Source organism: Acinonyx jubatus, chromosome C1 (genome assembly GCF_027475565.1).
Source record: "Acinonyx jubatus isolate Ajub_Pintada_27869175 chromosome C1, VMU_Ajub_asm_v1.0, whole genome shotgun sequence".
In the NCBI taxonomy this organism is placed as follows: domain Eukaryota; kingdom Metazoa; phylum Chordata; class Mammalia; order Carnivora; family Felidae; genus Acinonyx; species Acinonyx jubatus.
Genome location: NC_069381.1, coordinates 199,354,617 through 199,371,408, shown reverse-complemented (window position 1 = coordinate 199,371,408; position 16,792 = coordinate 199,354,617). Strand labels below are relative to the sequence as shown.

The window sequence follows — 16,792 nt, the reverse complement described above, 5'->3', positions numbered from 1 at the left end:
GGAACTAACTGTATGAAATGATGTGATTTTAAGTGTGCTGAGATCTGGCTACCTCTCATGGCTCCCCTAGACACCCCTCAAGTGCCTAATATTCTACCATTAGTGATTATTTATAGCTAAAACTTTAGTCCCATTAAAATAAAATCCTCCTAAGTGATTACCATAAATGTCAGGATCATGGTTACTTCTGGGAGGAGGGAGTTGTGATGGGATCATGCTCATAGCTGGCTTCTGAAATGATTGGCTGAGTTCTAGTTCAGTCCTGGGAGCTAACAACAGTCTTCCCTTTCTAACTTATTCAACTATACATTTTTTTTTCTTTTCTGAGAGAGAGAAAGGGCGCAAGTGAGGGAGGGCAGAGAGACAGAGAATGCCAGGAGGGGAAGATAGAGAGAAGCAGGGCTTACCTGATACAACGCTGGAGCTCACCCAATGTGGGGTTGGAGCTCACCTGATGTGGGACTCAAACTCACGAACCATGAGATCATGACCTGAGCCGAAGTCAGATGCTTAGTACCTGAGTCACCCAGGTGCCCTTTTTTCTTATCTTTTTTTAAGTAATTTTATTATTAAAAAATTTTTAAATGTTTGTTTATTTTTGAGAGACAGAGCACGAGCGGGGGAGGGGCAGAGAGAGAGGGAGACACAGAATCTGAAGCAGGTTCCAGGCTCCAAGCTGTCAGCACAGAGCCCGACGACCACGTAGGGCTCAAACTCACAAACTTCAAGATCATGACCTAAGCTGAAGTCAGATGCTTAACCGTCTGAGCCACCCAGGCGCCCCAGTAATTTTATTTTTTTAAAGCAACCTCAGCACCCAATGTGAGGCTCGAACTCACAACCCTGAGATCAAGAGTCACATGCTCTACTGACTGAGCCAGCCAGGCACCCCTAACTATATGTTTTCTTTATGTAGTTTTCTGTATCTGTTACAATAACAGGGTTTCCAGTTTGGGCAGGTGTTAATTTCTGACATTTTATTGTTTTTCCACAATTTATAAGCTGTTTCCATATTCTCCAGCGAGCAGGTTTTTTGTTTTTGATTTTGAAAGTTTGTTTATGTAATTTCTACATCCAATGTGGGGCTTGAACTCAGGGCCCTGAGATCAAGAGTCACATGCTCTTCCAACTGAGCTAGCCTGGCACCCCTGAGAGCAGGTTTTGATAAAGGAAGAGTATACAGGCTAGGAAGGCTGAAGAGGGAGGCCATTTAAGGGAAACAGAGAGATTAAGAGAGCACCACAAATTAAATGGTGCAGGCTTCAGGTTTTACTTAATAGAGCACCTGTCTCATGTGCTTATCTTCCTCCCCCATTTTTACTCCCCTAACATCATCACGTCCTTAGTTTTCCACACTTCTGCCTCACATTCCTCACTTCTACACTCCTGGGTCATATATGGTTTGCCTGTTTCTATTTGCCTTACCTAGTTGCTGCCCAATTTCTTCCCTTCTGGGGGTTTGGTCAGGGGTATTATCATTCCTCCTGTATTTTCTGGGAGAGTTCAGATCTCAGATTTTTTTTTTTTCATGCTAATTTTCCCCAAATCATGTGTTCTCATTTTTGGGGCAGGCACATGGGAGACCTTCACAAGGTTAGAATGCTCCAAACAGTGGCTTAGAAGACATCCCCGCTACAGGATGCTCTATATAGACCCAGGGAGGGAGCAGACAGATGGGGCCCTGGTACAGGAACTGTCCCTGTGGTTTGATCGTTCCTATTTCCATAATGATCCTGGCCCTTCCCCCCCTGTTGTCTATTATTAACAGATCCAGAAACTTGATCAGGGCAGCAGCAGCAGAGGGATTTTCTGGGAATCATGCCCAGGAAAGGCCCAGAGCCCTAAATTGAAATGAAGGGGCAGCTGGCAAAGAGGGAGACGTAAACACTGTCCTCTCCTGCGGCCACACAGACAAATCTAGACCCTTCTGATACACAGGGGAGATGCCTTAAACATCTTGCTTCTCAGGACTAGAGTCAGTTCCCCAGTCCTTCCAGCCTAACTAAAACTTCTGAAATGAAGCCCATCTTCTTCCTGGTCATAAACGCTTCTCAAAATATTAAATTCCACTTTAAAAATCATCAATATGAGACCACTTAATTAAAAGCCAGGATACATAACGTCAAAAGCTGGAGGATATATAGCCATTCCTCTATTCTGACACTAAAAATGAAAAACCAAGGGGAAGGGGAACAAGGAGGTATAAAATGAACCAGAGGACAAAATGAGGGAAGTTAGAATAAAAAATACAAATGGTGTCTCCATGACCTGAGCCAAACTTAGACACTTAATTGACTGACTCACCAAGGTGCCCTTTTTAAAAAAATTTTCTTAAATGTTTATTCATTTGGGGTAAGCCCCAAAAGTGTAAGCCACATGTTGGGTGTAGAGATTACTCAAAAATTAATAAACTTAAAAAGTCACATGCTCTTCTGATTGAGCCAGCCAGACACCCCTATTATATTTTTGAAATTCCACTTTTTTCTTATATTTAGAAATATGTAATTGATTTATTTTTATTTTTGCATATTGACTTTGTATTCTAGGACCTTGCTAAATCCATTCAATTCTGAGTTTGGAGATTCTTTTGGGTTATCAATGTATACAGTTGTGCTGTCAGCAGATTTTTTCCACTTTCCTATCCTTTTATTTTCTTGGCTTAGCACACAGGCTTGGGAGGCGTGAGAGTAGATATCTTTGTCTCAATCATGTCAGGGAGGGAGGACTTCAGTATTTTTTTCATTGAGTAGTTTACTGTAGGATTTTTGTTGATACCTTTTATTGTTAAGGATGTGCCCTTCTATTGCTGGTTTTCAGTTTGTTATTTTAACCATGAATACGTATTGAATTTCATAGTATTCTTTTGTTCATCTGTCTAGACAATTGTGTGGTTTTTCTCCTTATACAGTTGTTGATTATGTGAATTGCATTTAGTTTTCAAGTGTTAAATCAGTCTTCTATAGTAAACCCAGATTAGGTATGGTGCACTATCATTTGTATGCATATATACATATATATATATATACACGTATATATATATTGCTAGACCTATTTTTTCCTAGGAATTTTCCTTCTACATTCATTGTAGAGTTCAGTCCCTGGTTTTCCTTTGTGATATCCTTGATAGATTTTGGTGGCTTCAAAAGTGAATGGGAACCTGTTCCCTTATTCTATAGTCTCTGGAACTTTATGGAAGATTCGTGAGTGTAGATCGGAGTGATGTCCTTTTTCCTTTTTTAAAAGCCAAAATGTAATTTGTAAGTCTTTTTTTTTCCTTTTTTTTTTAATGTTTACTTTGAGAGAGCGTGTGTACACGAGTTAGGGAGGGATGGAGAGGAAGAATCCCAAGCAGGCTCCACTTGCTCAGTGCAGAGCCTGACTGGGGACTTGATCTCATGATCACAAGATCATGACCTGAGCCAAAATCAAGTCAGACATTTGTGAGGCACCCTGGTGCTCCCCCCACCCTGACTTTTTCTAACATTTTTTTCCCCCCGGTCTGAGGTCTATTAAGGGTTTATCAATTACACTGACGTTTTCAAGGGAATGACTTCCCACTTCATTTTCTTTATTGCACGTTTTCCATTTCATTGACTTTTGCTCTTTGTATCTTACTGTTTTTAGAATTTGCTATCCTTTCCCAGTTTGACATAAAACTTACATCACTTACTTCATCCTTTCTTTTGGAACATGTGAATTTAAAGTAGTATTTAAGTATTACTTTACCTGCATGTCACAGGTTTTGATATGGCTTTTTTTTTTTTTTTTTTTTCTAATTACGCTTGTGATTTCTTTTGTGCCATTTAGAACTGTACTGCTTGCTTTTTAAAGTTAGGAACTTTCCAGTTTTCTTTTTCCTAACTTAATTCCACTGTGTTCAGAGAACATTAATTTTTTCTTGAAAAACTTTGAGGCTTGGTGGTCTGCTATGACCAGTTTTGGTAAATGCTTCTGGTGTAGTTGAAGAGAGTATGTATAATGTCGGTTTAGAGTGCAGTGTTCTATATGTCATTAGGTTTGTTAATGTTGTTGTTCAACTTAGCTGTTAGATCAGCTTTGAAATAAATGTATTAAAATAGTTTAAAAATTCCACAGCATTCAGGAATCTCATTTCATTCTATTCTTTCCTATTCCAAATGTTTTACTTGGACTTTTGACAGCAAGAACTTTATCTGCTCCGCCTCTCAGCCTTTGAGCAGCAGGGGTAGTGAGCAGGGGAATGCTATGCAGACAGTAAGGAAAGAGTGCTCTCAAGGCAGCCAGTGCGTCTCCTTGCCCTGCTCCACCACTCAGTCACAGGTCCCCAGTGCCTTGGAAAAAAGCTGGAAGCAGAGGCTGGCTCCGTCTCGCTGAGAGCCAGAAACAGGCATGGAAACTAAGGAGATGTGTGCTAAGTCTTGAGCCTCAGAAGGAAATGAATATCAAAGTCTGTGATAAAACGTTTCAAGCACTACCCCTTTACTTATAGAAGTCTCTCCCATATTAAGTTTTGGCCACTACAGGCAGGAGTGAGGTTCTGTTTCAGGAAGATTATTTTACCAGGTAAAGGGCACCACCCCAGCCTCCCGAACAGCTTTGATACATCCGCAGGACTTTTCCCAAGGGACCTATCCACAAAGGAACCATCAATGCTCTCTTGGCACAACAGTGTGTTTGTGTAGATGAACAGATGGTAGGGGCAGGGGTGACAAGGGTCATGTGACCAGAGTGCCTAGATATCTAGATATTGACAAAATCAAGTCTCCAGTTTAAAGGAAAAATTATCTTTATAAAATCAGAAACAGGTTTTATTTCAATCCTGTTAGGGTGTGAGAGGGATGGAAAACAAAAAACGGAGGGGTCTCTTTATACACATAAGGCATCAGGATCAACTACAAGGAATAATACCCATTTCCACCCCTCCCCCAACTCCTGTGTGCGGTCCAAGACCAGCTGAGAATAGATGGAACAGGAATTAAGACACTGTTGGCACAGTAACATGGCCAACGCACCAAAAGATGGAAAGAGAAGAGAATCTCCCAGGGAGCAAGGCCCTGGGCCTCAGCTGCTTCCTCAGTGGAGGGGGAATGAGAAACTTTGGCTCAGCAGGAAGGCAGTTGGCAAAAATAAGGGATATCTTAGCTGGACTCTCCAGATCACAAACTAAGGGCTGAAGGAGGTCCAGACGTCTATCTGGTCCATGTTGTTCTCTGCTTTCTCCAAGACCTCTTCTCTTCAGGCTTGAGACTGAGAGCTGACCTGATTCTCCTCTTCATTTTTGGAAGGCAGGGGAATAAGTGCTTATTCTACCCTTTCTACATCTAGGCTACTCAATTACTACTTTCTTGGTTCTAAAGAGACAGAAGCCAACTAACAAGGCCGGCTCTCTTGGTGAAAGTCAGCTTGAAAGAGCCCTCATGTTGGCAAAACTGTCTCTGCAAAGGTTTCTCTGAGCTTGCCGCTTGCAGACAGCCCCCCGCCTCCTGGCCCAACTTGTTTGGAGGCACCTTCATTTGTGTAAGATGTGGACAGAAAATACGTTGTCTCTCTCTAGAATTGACTAGTAATCCCATCTGTGATTGGAGATGGGGATGAGAGAGAGCAAGCAGGTGTTGGCAGGGGGAAGGACTAGAGGAAAGCAAGACAGTTTACACCACGTTAGATTCAAGCCAATGGAGTGTGAAGAGTTATCTAGAGCTCCAAAGATAGAAGGGGGACTCTCTGACACAATATGAACAAGCTGGAAATATTTTAGTGTCAACCCTGTAATTCCCATAGACCAATAGGGAATGTGTCCAAAAAAAAAAAAAAAAAAAAAAAAGGAGACTTAAGTGAAGAAGCAGAGAGTCCAGTCCTCCATCTTAAATCTGAATAACATGAGTTCATTCAGCTAATACCACTTCAAGTACAATTATGAAGACAGATGGAGCTACAGGAACTCATACTAAAGCAAAGAACGGGATTGAGTAGCCTATCATCTTGATCCCAGGCACCTCCCCTTTAAGTCACCCAGAAAATCTCTCCAAGGACTGGAATTCAAGGTGAGGTCCACTGCTGTCTCTCCTCCCCCAGTACAATACCCTCCCAGGACAGCCTGATGAATTAAGACGTCTGTTAAAGTTTTAATACGAGGGATGTAAAAAAGAGAAAAGCACTGAGATTTGGAAAAGCTAGCAGCTGGAGCCAGAAACAAGGTTAGGGTCCTTGTGGCATCCGGAACTGGGGGCGGAAGAACAGAAAGGGAACGGAAAGAGGAGGTGGGGTCCTGTTGTCCTTTGGCTTTCTCTATCCCCTGCTTCCCATTCCTCCCCACAGTTCATGCAGCTATTGGCCTGCTAGAGGGGATGTAATGCCCAGACCAACTTTTTATTAAGCTTATGCAGCTAACAGACTTGTAAACAGTGCCAATTGACAAAGTTTTGCTGAGTATTACAGCTTGTGTCCACTAAACACACCTCTCTCTGACATTAAAAACAAAAGACCAAAGTAAACAAATACTGAGAGAGAGGATGAAGAGACACATCTTGAATCTTCCAGGAAGGCAAAATAAAAAACCGCCACCTGGCTTGGTCCCAGGCGCTCAGCATGCCTACAGTGCTGCTGCCACCACCCTGCCTCCCCTCCCCGCCAGTGGCTGGTGGAGGTGGGGAGAAGGGCCATCTCGGGCATGCTGCAGACACAGCATTTGCTGGTGTGGACACCCTCCTGGAGCTGTGGTGGCAGACTGCTGTGTCAGGAGCCCATCTCCTGGGAGGAGTGGAGGGAGCCCAGGTCCTGGAGGCGGCCTGAGATGGCAGCCCACACTCCTCAAGCGGGGTCACCTTGCCCCTCTTCTCCAGTGCAGTTCAGCGTTGAGGTTGTCTATTCCCGGTCGGCGGTAAAACCTGAGCTGTTTTCCTCGCAGGTTCCCCCTCCTGTCCCCAACTTGGGGGAGCAGTGGAAGGGGGCGGGGGAGGATCACTGAGGGGGCAGGGGGATACCCCGGGGATCGGTGACCTGGCCTTCTTGCAGGTTCTTCACCAGTTGTGCAAGCCAGCGTTTCGTGGTGGTGTCGTCTTTTAGCACCTGGGCGAAGGTCGTGTCCTTCAGCTGGTCAGGGAGGCACTGCCTGAGCGCTTCACGTGCCCTACATCAGAGACAAACAAGCCAACCGGGGAGACCAGCAAATAAACCCACATTTGGGGGACAGAGAAGAAGTTCTGTCTTAGATACACACATAATGAATCCTGGGAATATGCAGTTCAGTCAAGGTATCTTAATCCATTAAAATTCCTTAAAACTTGTATTAGGCATGGGCTCAGAGGTCTCCAGGATCTGTCGTCTGTGAGTATTTTCAGAATGATGCCTCAATGTGGAATTTCATGACAAAGCAAAATGGAATGAAGTGGTGCAAGAGTTCACCTGAATTCCAACTGCTTTCGGATTCATTACAGTAAATACTGTCAATACGCTCATGACAGAAACAGATGGGTTATGGTAAATGAAACATTTCTAAAGCCAGTGCATGAACAGGGGAGATGACTTGACTCATTACGATAAATGAATGAACTTTAATTCTGAACAGTATAAACTTGTGTCTTTCCAAAAACTGCTTCAGTTTATTTCTTTCCCTTTTTTTTCTTTTTTTTAAAAGTAAGCTCTACACCCAATGTGGGGCTTGAATGCAGGACTCTGAGACCGAGAGTTGCATGCTCTACTGACCAAGCCAGCCAGGCGCCCCTGCTTCAGCTTCATAGTTAAAAGGTTTAATAAAAGGTGAGAAGTAAAAACAAAACAATGGTGGCAACATTATCAGATGAACTTTTAAATGTATCATTTTCTTTAAAAGATAATCAGAGAAAAATCAAATCTGAAAACCTTAAACAGGTAAACGGTAATGATTTATAAAGCTGTTTTAAATAAAGTTATGGCTTTTGTTCAGTCTGGTTTCTTTGTACAAGTAGAATTTTAAATAAACATATTTTCAAACTGATGGGAACAGGAACCACTGAAGAACAGGACAAAATAGTTGAAGAAATAGCTAGGGCTTGAATAACCTCAGTGGGAGAAGGCTGCGTTCACATTAAATCGAGTTATCCCCATTCCTAGGAACACAGAAATTGCCCCATTATGTGGTTTAGCAGAACCTGAGCAAGTGGCTTTCAGCATGAATTATGGATTTACAAAGCAAAAGGTCAAACATTTCTAAAATGCATCATATCTACAATGTATGATTTCTGACAGAAAGATTATGAACACAGGCAGATAAAATAATTAGTTCAAGGACTTTACAGGAATCAAAGAGAAAACTGAAAATGTAATTCAAGAGTCCTCTGGGCTCCATTCCTTTCTTAAGAGATCTTTGAAAATATACTTCTCTTTCTGACCACCTGAAGCAGCAATAGAAAGCTCAAACCACAGGAATAATGTATCATAAGGTTTGCTGGAAACTGACTAGATTCTCTGAAATTTTAGAGGAGGGTACAGAGTTACAGTGGGGAGACAAAACTGATTTTTTTTTTTCCAAAGTAAGCTCTACGCCCAACGTGGGGCTTGAACTCATGACCCTGAGATCAAGAGCTGCATGCTTTACCAACTGAGCCAGCCAAGCACCCCCAAAACTGATGAATTTTTAAGTTTTTATTTATTTATTCTGAGAGTGAGCGAGCATACAAGCAGGTGAGAGGCAGAGAGGAGAGACAGAATCTCAAGCAGGCTCCCCACCATCAGCGTAGAGCCTGATGTGAAGCTTGAACTCATGAACTGTGAGATCATGACCTGAGCTGAGATCAAGAGTTGGACGTTTAACCGATTGAGCCACCCAGGCGCCCCTATTTTATTTCAAAGTTTATTTATTTTTATGAGACAGAGAGACAAAGAGAGACAGAGAGAGAGAAAGAGAGAGAGAGAGAGATGGGGGGAGGGGCAGAGAGAGAGAGAGAGAGAGAGAGAGAGAGAGAGAATGAATCCCAATCCCAAGCAGGCTCTGCACAGTCAGTGCTGAGCCTGACGTGGGGCTCAAACTCATGAACCGTGAGATCATGACCTGAGCTGAAACCAAGAATCAGATGCTTAACTGACTTAGTCACCCAGGCACCCCCTCTGATGGATTTTTAAATTCAGCACTTCAGATTTGAAAAGGATTTAATTAAGTTCTGTCTGACTTAAAGTTATATCCCTTGCCTACCCTAAAGATATTAAGAGCTATGCCATGAGACAGGGCAACCATTCACCAGAGTATTTCCCCAAAGTCCCATAAATCCTGTAAATGTTTAGTTACCTGGGATTATCTGAGAGTCGAAGGTAACATCTCACTACATGCTTCAGCAGACGGGCAGAAGGCTCTTTGGATAGCTGCAGGACCATCTTACCCTATTTTCCCCCAAAATGGTGTGGGGTAGGAAAAAACACACAAAATACAAAATAATTCTAGTTGACATCAGAGATCAGGTATTTCAAGAATCATTATACAAGGTTCCAGGATGCTGTTCAGTGTCAACTGCAAAAGGGACTAAGCTGTGTAATCAGAAGTAACCATAAGGGGGATAGAGATAGATGAAAGAACTCACCAAAATCATGGCAACGTGGGAGAAACGCTCATATGTCTGACATATATATGCCAAACCTGTGTCATCTAAAAGGATCTTCTGGAGGATGAACGTGGCAACCTGGAGTAAAACAAAATTAAAGAGTCTAAAACGTTGCTCAGATTTGTCTTCCAAATGTTGATTCATCTCCCGGGAATAATTGTGAATCAGAAAATTAAGCAGAGACCCTGACATTATGTACAACTTACTCCCCAAGATAGGCATAGTTAAAAAAGATTCATAATAAACATTACCATATTGAATACTATGTGCCAGAGTTTTTCCTATAGGCATAACGTGCCTCGTCTTATTTTCACAATAAACCTGTGAGGTAGGTCCTACTGTTATTCACATTTTATATAAAAGGGCAGGTCTGGGTAACTAACAATTTCTTAAAAATACAGATATATGGGGGCACCTGAGTGGCTCAGTCAGTTAAGTATCTGAACTCTTGGTTTGGGCCAAGGTCATAATCTCACAATTTGTGAGTTTGAGCCCTGTATCGGGCTCTGCACTGGCAGTGCAGAGCCTGCTTAGGATCCTCTCTCTCCCTCTCTCTGCCCCTCCCCTGCTCACGCACACTCTTTCTCTCTCAAAATAAACAAATTTTAAAAAATGCAGATACTTTTCCAGTTATTTAACATGTACTATGTGCCAGGCATGACTGCTAATCAATAACTTGTCAGGTTAAGGTCCCAAGTGACAAAGCCACTAAGTTGTAGAGTTGAGATCCAAACCTAGTTTGAAAACCTAGTTTTCTTTTTTCCATGGGCCAAGAGGAATTTAGAAATTTAGCTGTGCCTTATCTCTTCTAAATGAGGTAAGTAAAACTTTTCCTACTACTTCTTAAAAAAGTTTATTTTGAGAGAGAGCGAGAAAGAGAGTGCACACAAAAGGGAAAGGCAGAAAGAGAGGGAGAGAGAGAATCCCAACTAGGCTCCATGCCTTCAGCACAGAGCCTGACTCAGGGCTCAAACTCACAATTGTTGAGACCATGACATGAGCCTAAATCAGATGTTTAATGACTGAGCCATGCAGGCGTCCTATTTACTTATTTTTTAAAGTAATCTCTACCCATAATGTGGGGTCCAAACCCATGACCCTGAGATCAAGAGCTGCATGCTCTTCCAACTGAGCCAGCCAAGCGCCCCTGTGTTGCATGTTTAAAATAAAAAAAATTTAAAACCATTACATCTGCTTGCATCCAACCCAGCAATAAAATATTCATTGAATTAAATTAATTCGATGTGACTAAGCATACTTTAGGAGCTGAGGTTTGATGTTGCTAAAAATAGCAATATGGACAAGTAGCCTTGAGAAAAATCACATGACATGAAATTTAAAAAGTAGTACATTATTGGGGTGCCTGGGTGGCTCAGTTGGTTAAGCGGCTGACTTCGGCTCAGGTCATGATCTCGTGGTCCATGAGTTCAAGCCCCGCATCGGGCTCTGTGCTGACAGCTCAGAGCCTGGAGCCTGTTTCGGATTCTGTGTCTCCCTCTCTCTGACCCTCCCCCGTTCATGCTCTGTCTCTCTCTGTCTCAAAAATAAATAGACGTTAAAAAAAAAAATTAAAAAAAAAAAAGTAGTACATTATTAAAGGGAAAGAAGAATAGATATGAAAGGCATAAATGATATTGCTGAGGGAAAAGACTAGAACAACTTAAGGAGAAAACTATATAAAAACAAGAAACACGAGGAGTATGTTCTTCCAGAAAAAAAATTGATACAAAATCATCAAATGAAGTTAAAAATAATAAAAGAAGCTTACAGACATCCACACAGAAAAGGCAAGTTCACCAACAAAAGGATTAACTTACACTGCTGGCCCAAGATTTCACTGTACATTCAATATCAGAAGACAACAGGGCTATGGCAACATACTTCTGATAGGGAGAGATAAGAATTTTATACCCAATCGGGGGCTGTCATTCATAGTTAAAGTGCAAAGTAAGCAAAAGCCCAAGGCATATATACACTTGAGTATGCGTAAAAAAATGTCTGGAATATACATTTAAAAAAAATTTTTTTTATGTTTATTTATTTTTGAGGGGTGGGGAGGGGCAGAGAGAGATGGAGACACAGAATCCGAAGCAGGTTCCAGGCTCCGAGCACAGCTCACTCATGAGCCACAAGATCATGACCTGAACTGAAGCCGAATGCTTAACTGACCGAGCCACCCAGGTGCCCCTGGAATTATATACATTTGTGGTAAGAAGTGGGTTCAGAGAAAACTGAAAAATTTAGTGTTTAACTTTATATTCTTCTGAAGGGCTTGATTAAAAAAAAAATACATATATATATGTATACATATATATATTTATATGTATACATATATATATATATATATATATGGGTTTTTTTGTTTGTTTTGTTGGTTTTTGTTTTTTTTTTGAGAGAGTGCATGCACACAAGAGAGCAAGTTGGGGAGAGGGGCAGAGGGAGAGAGGGAGAGAGGGAGAGAGAAAGAGAGAGAGAATCCTAAACAGGCTCTACGCTGAGCATGGAGCCCAACTTGGGAGCTTGATCCCATGACCCTGGGATCATGACCTGAGCTGAAATCAAGAGTCTGATGCTCAATTGGCTGAGCCACCCAGGTGCCCCAGGTCTGGATTTTTAAATGATCATTTTATAACAATTTTTATCCAAGAGAGAAAATATATTCATATAAGTTTCAAAAAGCCTGAAGGGAGGCAGAAAATGATCCCAGAACCATAAAGTAGTCCAAGAGCCAACAAAATGTAAAATCTAAGTTGAAAAGCACATACCGTTTTAGAAAGTTCACTTCCAGATTCCATAATGCGCAAACACAAAGGGATGATTTCTGTTGTCAATAAAAAGTTGATTACTTCCTGCTCATCTGTTTTCACTAGGGCCCCTAAAGAAAATATGGACAAAATTATTTCAGAGTGAATGTTTTTAATTAACTTTGGAATGAGTGTTCATTCAACTAGTTGTGGAACTTAAATAACAGAGAGAAGATACATTGTGGTTCATTCATGTCAGAGAATCAGATTCACACTGATGTTTAAAAAAAAAAAAAAAAAAAAAGGGAAGAGAAACCAGAGGTTGACTGTTACCAGTCAGCATCTGAAAGATCAAGTACCAGGTTTGGTCCATCACATAGTGAGCAGCAGTTCAGCCATCTAAATCATTTTTCTATCATTCTTGGCTACACAATGACATCACCATCTACTTTCTATTTATTTTAGGGAGGAGAGAAGAGTTCTGTATCAGTACTAAAGGATATCCCCAGGTAGCAAAGAAATGGTGTCAATTTGAATCCTATTTCACATTGGACATAAACAAACATTACTTCTTGGTTACTTAATTGTTACTCTTTCCCCAAAGAGCACAATCATGGAAGGGTGTACCCAAACCAGAAACACACACACACCTGAACTTTAATCCTAGTCCCGCAACTTGTTTACCAAAGTTTGGTAGAGTTACCCTCTCTTTATAGGTCTCTGTTTCTTTATCTATAAAAAAAAGAGTCGGAACAAATGATTTTTGAAATTCATCCCAATTAAATTCTGTTGAGTTCTAAACTGACACCACGGACCAGGTAACAGACACAGTTCAGGGATATCTTCTCTATTCTGTACATAGGGAAGCAGAGCCTCATTAAACAAATGACTGGTCCCTGAGCTGTCCAACGCATCAACCAGTTTTTGTATGAAAGGCCTCAGTTAATTAGATCTATAATAACTTAATCACTTTTGATTAGAAAGGAATATCATTTACTTAAAATAAGAACTGGCAATCTACAAATGCTACAATCTCTAAACCCCATACCAAACAGCACATAGAAGAATTTACTAATGTGGCCTATAGCAGATATCAAATTACTATTTTTTTTTTTAATTTTTTTTTTCAACGTTTATTTATTTTTGGGACAGAGAGAGACAGAGCATGAACGGGGGAGGGGCAGAGAGAGAGGGAGACACAGAATCGGAAACAGGCTCCAGGCTCTGAGCCATCAGCCCAGAGCCTGACGCGGGGCTCGAACTCCCGGACCGCGAGATCGTGACCTGGCTGAAGTTGGACGCTTAACCGACTGCGCCACCCAGGCGCCCCTCAAATTACTATTTAATTTTCACTTTACACGTAGGTTTAAAATCCATTCTGAATTAATTTTTACATAGAGTACAAGGTATAGATTGTGCTTCATGGTTTTACATATGGATATCTTAATTGTCCTACCACCATTTATTGAAAAGACTATTATCCTTTGTTCATGAAATTATCTTTGCACCTTTGCAAAAACCAATTAACCATATCTGCATGGGTCAATTTCTAGACTCCCCATTTTGCTCCACTGATTTACAAGCCTAGCTTTTCTCCAATACCACACTGTCTTTACAACCACAGTTTTCCAGTAGATCTTGAAATCAGGTAGTGCAGGCCTTCCAACTTTGTCCTTCTTTTTAAAATCTGTATTCTAGCTCATTTGCCTTTCCATATAAATTTCAGAAACAGCTTGTCGTTTCTATATTAAAAAAAAAAATCCTGCTGGGATTTTGTTGTAATTGCTCTAAGTCCATATACATCAGTTTGGGGAGAACTCACATCTCAACAACATTGAATCATTTATATACCTATCAATGAACATGGTATATCTCTGCATTTATTTAGGACTTCTTTGCTTTCATCATTGTTTTGTAGTTTTTTACCTACAGATCTTGCACATTTTGTAAGACTTACACCCAAATTTTTCATGTTTTGGTGCTATTATAAATGGTAGGTTTTTAAAATTTCAATTTGACGGTTTCTACCACATAAAATGATTCATTTTCGAATACTGACCTCATATCCTGCAACCTTGCTAAATTCACTATTCTAGTAGCTTTGTTTGGGTAGGTTCTTCAAGATTTTTCTATGTAGTTAACCTTGTCGTCTGTGAATAAACAGTCTTACTTTTTTCTTTCTAATTTGTATGCCCTTTATTCTTTTCTCTTGCCTTATTGCACCAGGTAGGATTTCCAGAATGATACTGAATACGAGTGGCGAGAATAAACATCCTTGCCTTGTTCTCAATCTTAGGGGACAATGCCTGGTTTTTCATATTAACTATGATCTTAATTGTAGGATTCTTTTTTTTAACTTTATCAGGTTGAGAAAGTTCTCTCCATTTCTACTTTGCTGGCGTTTTTATCATAAAGGGAGGCTGAATTCTGTCCGCTATTTTTTTTTTTTTTAATGAAAGAAACAACCAATATTTCTTCTTTAGTCTGTTGAAATGGTCAATTATATCGACCATTCTTTAAAAAAGATTTGTTTGTTTATTTATTTATGAGAGAAAAAGCAACAGCAAATGTGAGCAGGGGAGGGGGCGGGGGGGGGGGGAGAGAGAATCCCAAGCAGACCCCAAGCTTAGTGCGGAGCCCCACGTGGGGCTCAACCCCACTACCCTGGGATATGACCTAAGCTGAAATCAAGACTCTGATGCTCAACCGAGCCACCCAGGTGTCCCTAAGATTCTCTTTTTAAGTGATCTCTACACCCAATGTGGGACTTGAACTCACAACCCTGAGATCAAGAGTTGCATGCTCTACCAACTGAGCCAGCCAAGCACCCCTATATTGACTGATTTTTGAAAGTTAAACCATCATGCACTCCTGGGATAAACCCACTTGTCATGATGATCCTTTTTATATATTGTTGGACTTGCTTTGTTAACATTTTGTTGAGAATTTCTTCATCTATGTTCTTGAGGGCTACTGGCCTAAAGTTTTCTTACAATGTCTTTTTTTCTGGTTTATTATCAGAGTAATGCTGGCCTTACTAAGAATTTAGAAGCCTTCTATATTCTGGAAAAGTTTCATAAAATTTGGCCATTTCACCTAAGTTATCAAATTTATGGGCACGGAGTTATTAGCAGTATTCTCTCATTATTCTTTTAGTGTCTATGGTCTGTTGTAACATACACCCTTTCATTCCTGGTACTTATAATTTGTGTTTTCTCTTTTTCTCCCAGTCTATCCAGTTACAGGTTTATTAATTCCACTGAATTTTTTTCAGTAAAAAATTGGGGGTGGGTTAAATAGGTGAAGGTGGTCAAAAGGTACAAACCTCCAATTATAAGTACTGGGACTGCAACGTGCAATGACTACAATAACAATATCGTATTGCATATTTCAAAGTTGTTAAGAGAGATCTTAAAGGTTCTCCTCACGAGAAAAATTTTTATAACTGTGTGTGGTGATGGATTTTAACTTATTGTGGTAATCATTCTGCAATATATACATGTATCAAATTGTTATGCTGTACATTTAAAACTAACACAATGTTTGTTATGAGTCAATTATATCTCAAAAAAAGTCAGCTTTTGGTTTCATTGATTTTATCTATACTTTTCCTGTTCTCATTTTCAATGATGTCTGTTCTTTATTATTTCCTTCCTTCTGTTCAATTTAGCTTAATTTGCTCCTTTTTCTATTTTCTTAAAGTGGAAAGGTTTGAACATTGAAGACCTTTCCTCCTTTCTAGTATTAGCATTTTATGCTACAAATTTCCCTGTAAGCCCTGCTTTAGCTGCACCCTGTAAGCTTTGATATGCTGTTTTTATTTTATTCACTTTCAAGTATTTTCTAATTTTTCGTGTATCATTTCATTTATATTCAAACTTTTGTGACAACCTTTGAACTGTAAGCAAAAAGTCTAGGCCCAACATTTACCTTCAGCTTGTACTCTCAACTGACTTGGAGACATTAAGTTTCAGAAAATATATGCAAGGGCAAACAACTAGCTTTATACTGTCTGAGTATTTTTTTTTTTTTTTTTATCCCCCTACAGTTAAGTTTATCCCAAGATCCCAAATGCATCATCTAACTGTAGTGGTTTAAAAACCAGCAGAAGTAGGGTGTAATTTAAATCAGAATTAAGGATATAAATGTTTTCTTTTGGCTGGTACCTTGTTCATGTTTTAAATCCTCCATGGGAAATTTTTGTAACTTAAAAGTAGAAAACAATATATTGGGGGAAAAAGTTTCTAATTAGAGTACCACTTGAGAGGGGATGTAAAAAAGAGTAACATTCACTTGTATATGAGATTAACAGCTACTCCTTAAATGTACAATAAAATGTCTCTGAGAAATATGTCTCAGAAGTACCAAACTTTTTCTTTTTATCTTAAAGTTTATTTATTTATTTGAGAGACAAAGAGAGAAAGCATGAGTTGGGGAGGGGCAGAGAGGGGGGGGGGGAGAGAAAGAATCCCAAGCAGGCTCCACACTGTCAGTGCAGAG

At 40.3% G+C, this 16,792-nt stretch overlaps 1 protein-coding gene across 3 annotated transcripts in view; it reads right to left on the bottom strand.

The window, feature by feature from the left end:
- Nucleotides 1-4,747: 4,747 nt before the first annotated feature.
- CNOT9 (CCR4-NOT transcription complex subunit 9) overlaps nucleotides 4,748-16,792 on the bottom strand; it is a 29,734-nt gene continuing 17,689 nt past the window's right edge. For 2 of the 3 annotated variants that reach the window (XM_015066676.3, XM_027050699.2), the window contains exons 5-8: nucleotides 12,314-12,423; nucleotides 9,528-9,626; nucleotides 9,239-9,330; nucleotides 4,748-7,105 (exon numbers count right to left, since the gene is read on the bottom strand). In XM_015066676.3, coding sequence (XP_014922162.1) covers nucleotides 6,937-7,105; nucleotides 9,239-9,330; nucleotides 9,528-9,626; nucleotides 12,314-12,423 — 470 coding nt within the window. In that variant the 3' untranslated portion in view covers nucleotides 4,748-6,936. Of the gene's footprint in view, nucleotides 8,064-9,238; nucleotides 9,331-9,527; nucleotides 9,627-12,313; nucleotides 12,424-16,792 lie in introns of all 3 variants that reach the window. The other variant, XM_015066677.3, reaches the window with a different exon arrangement.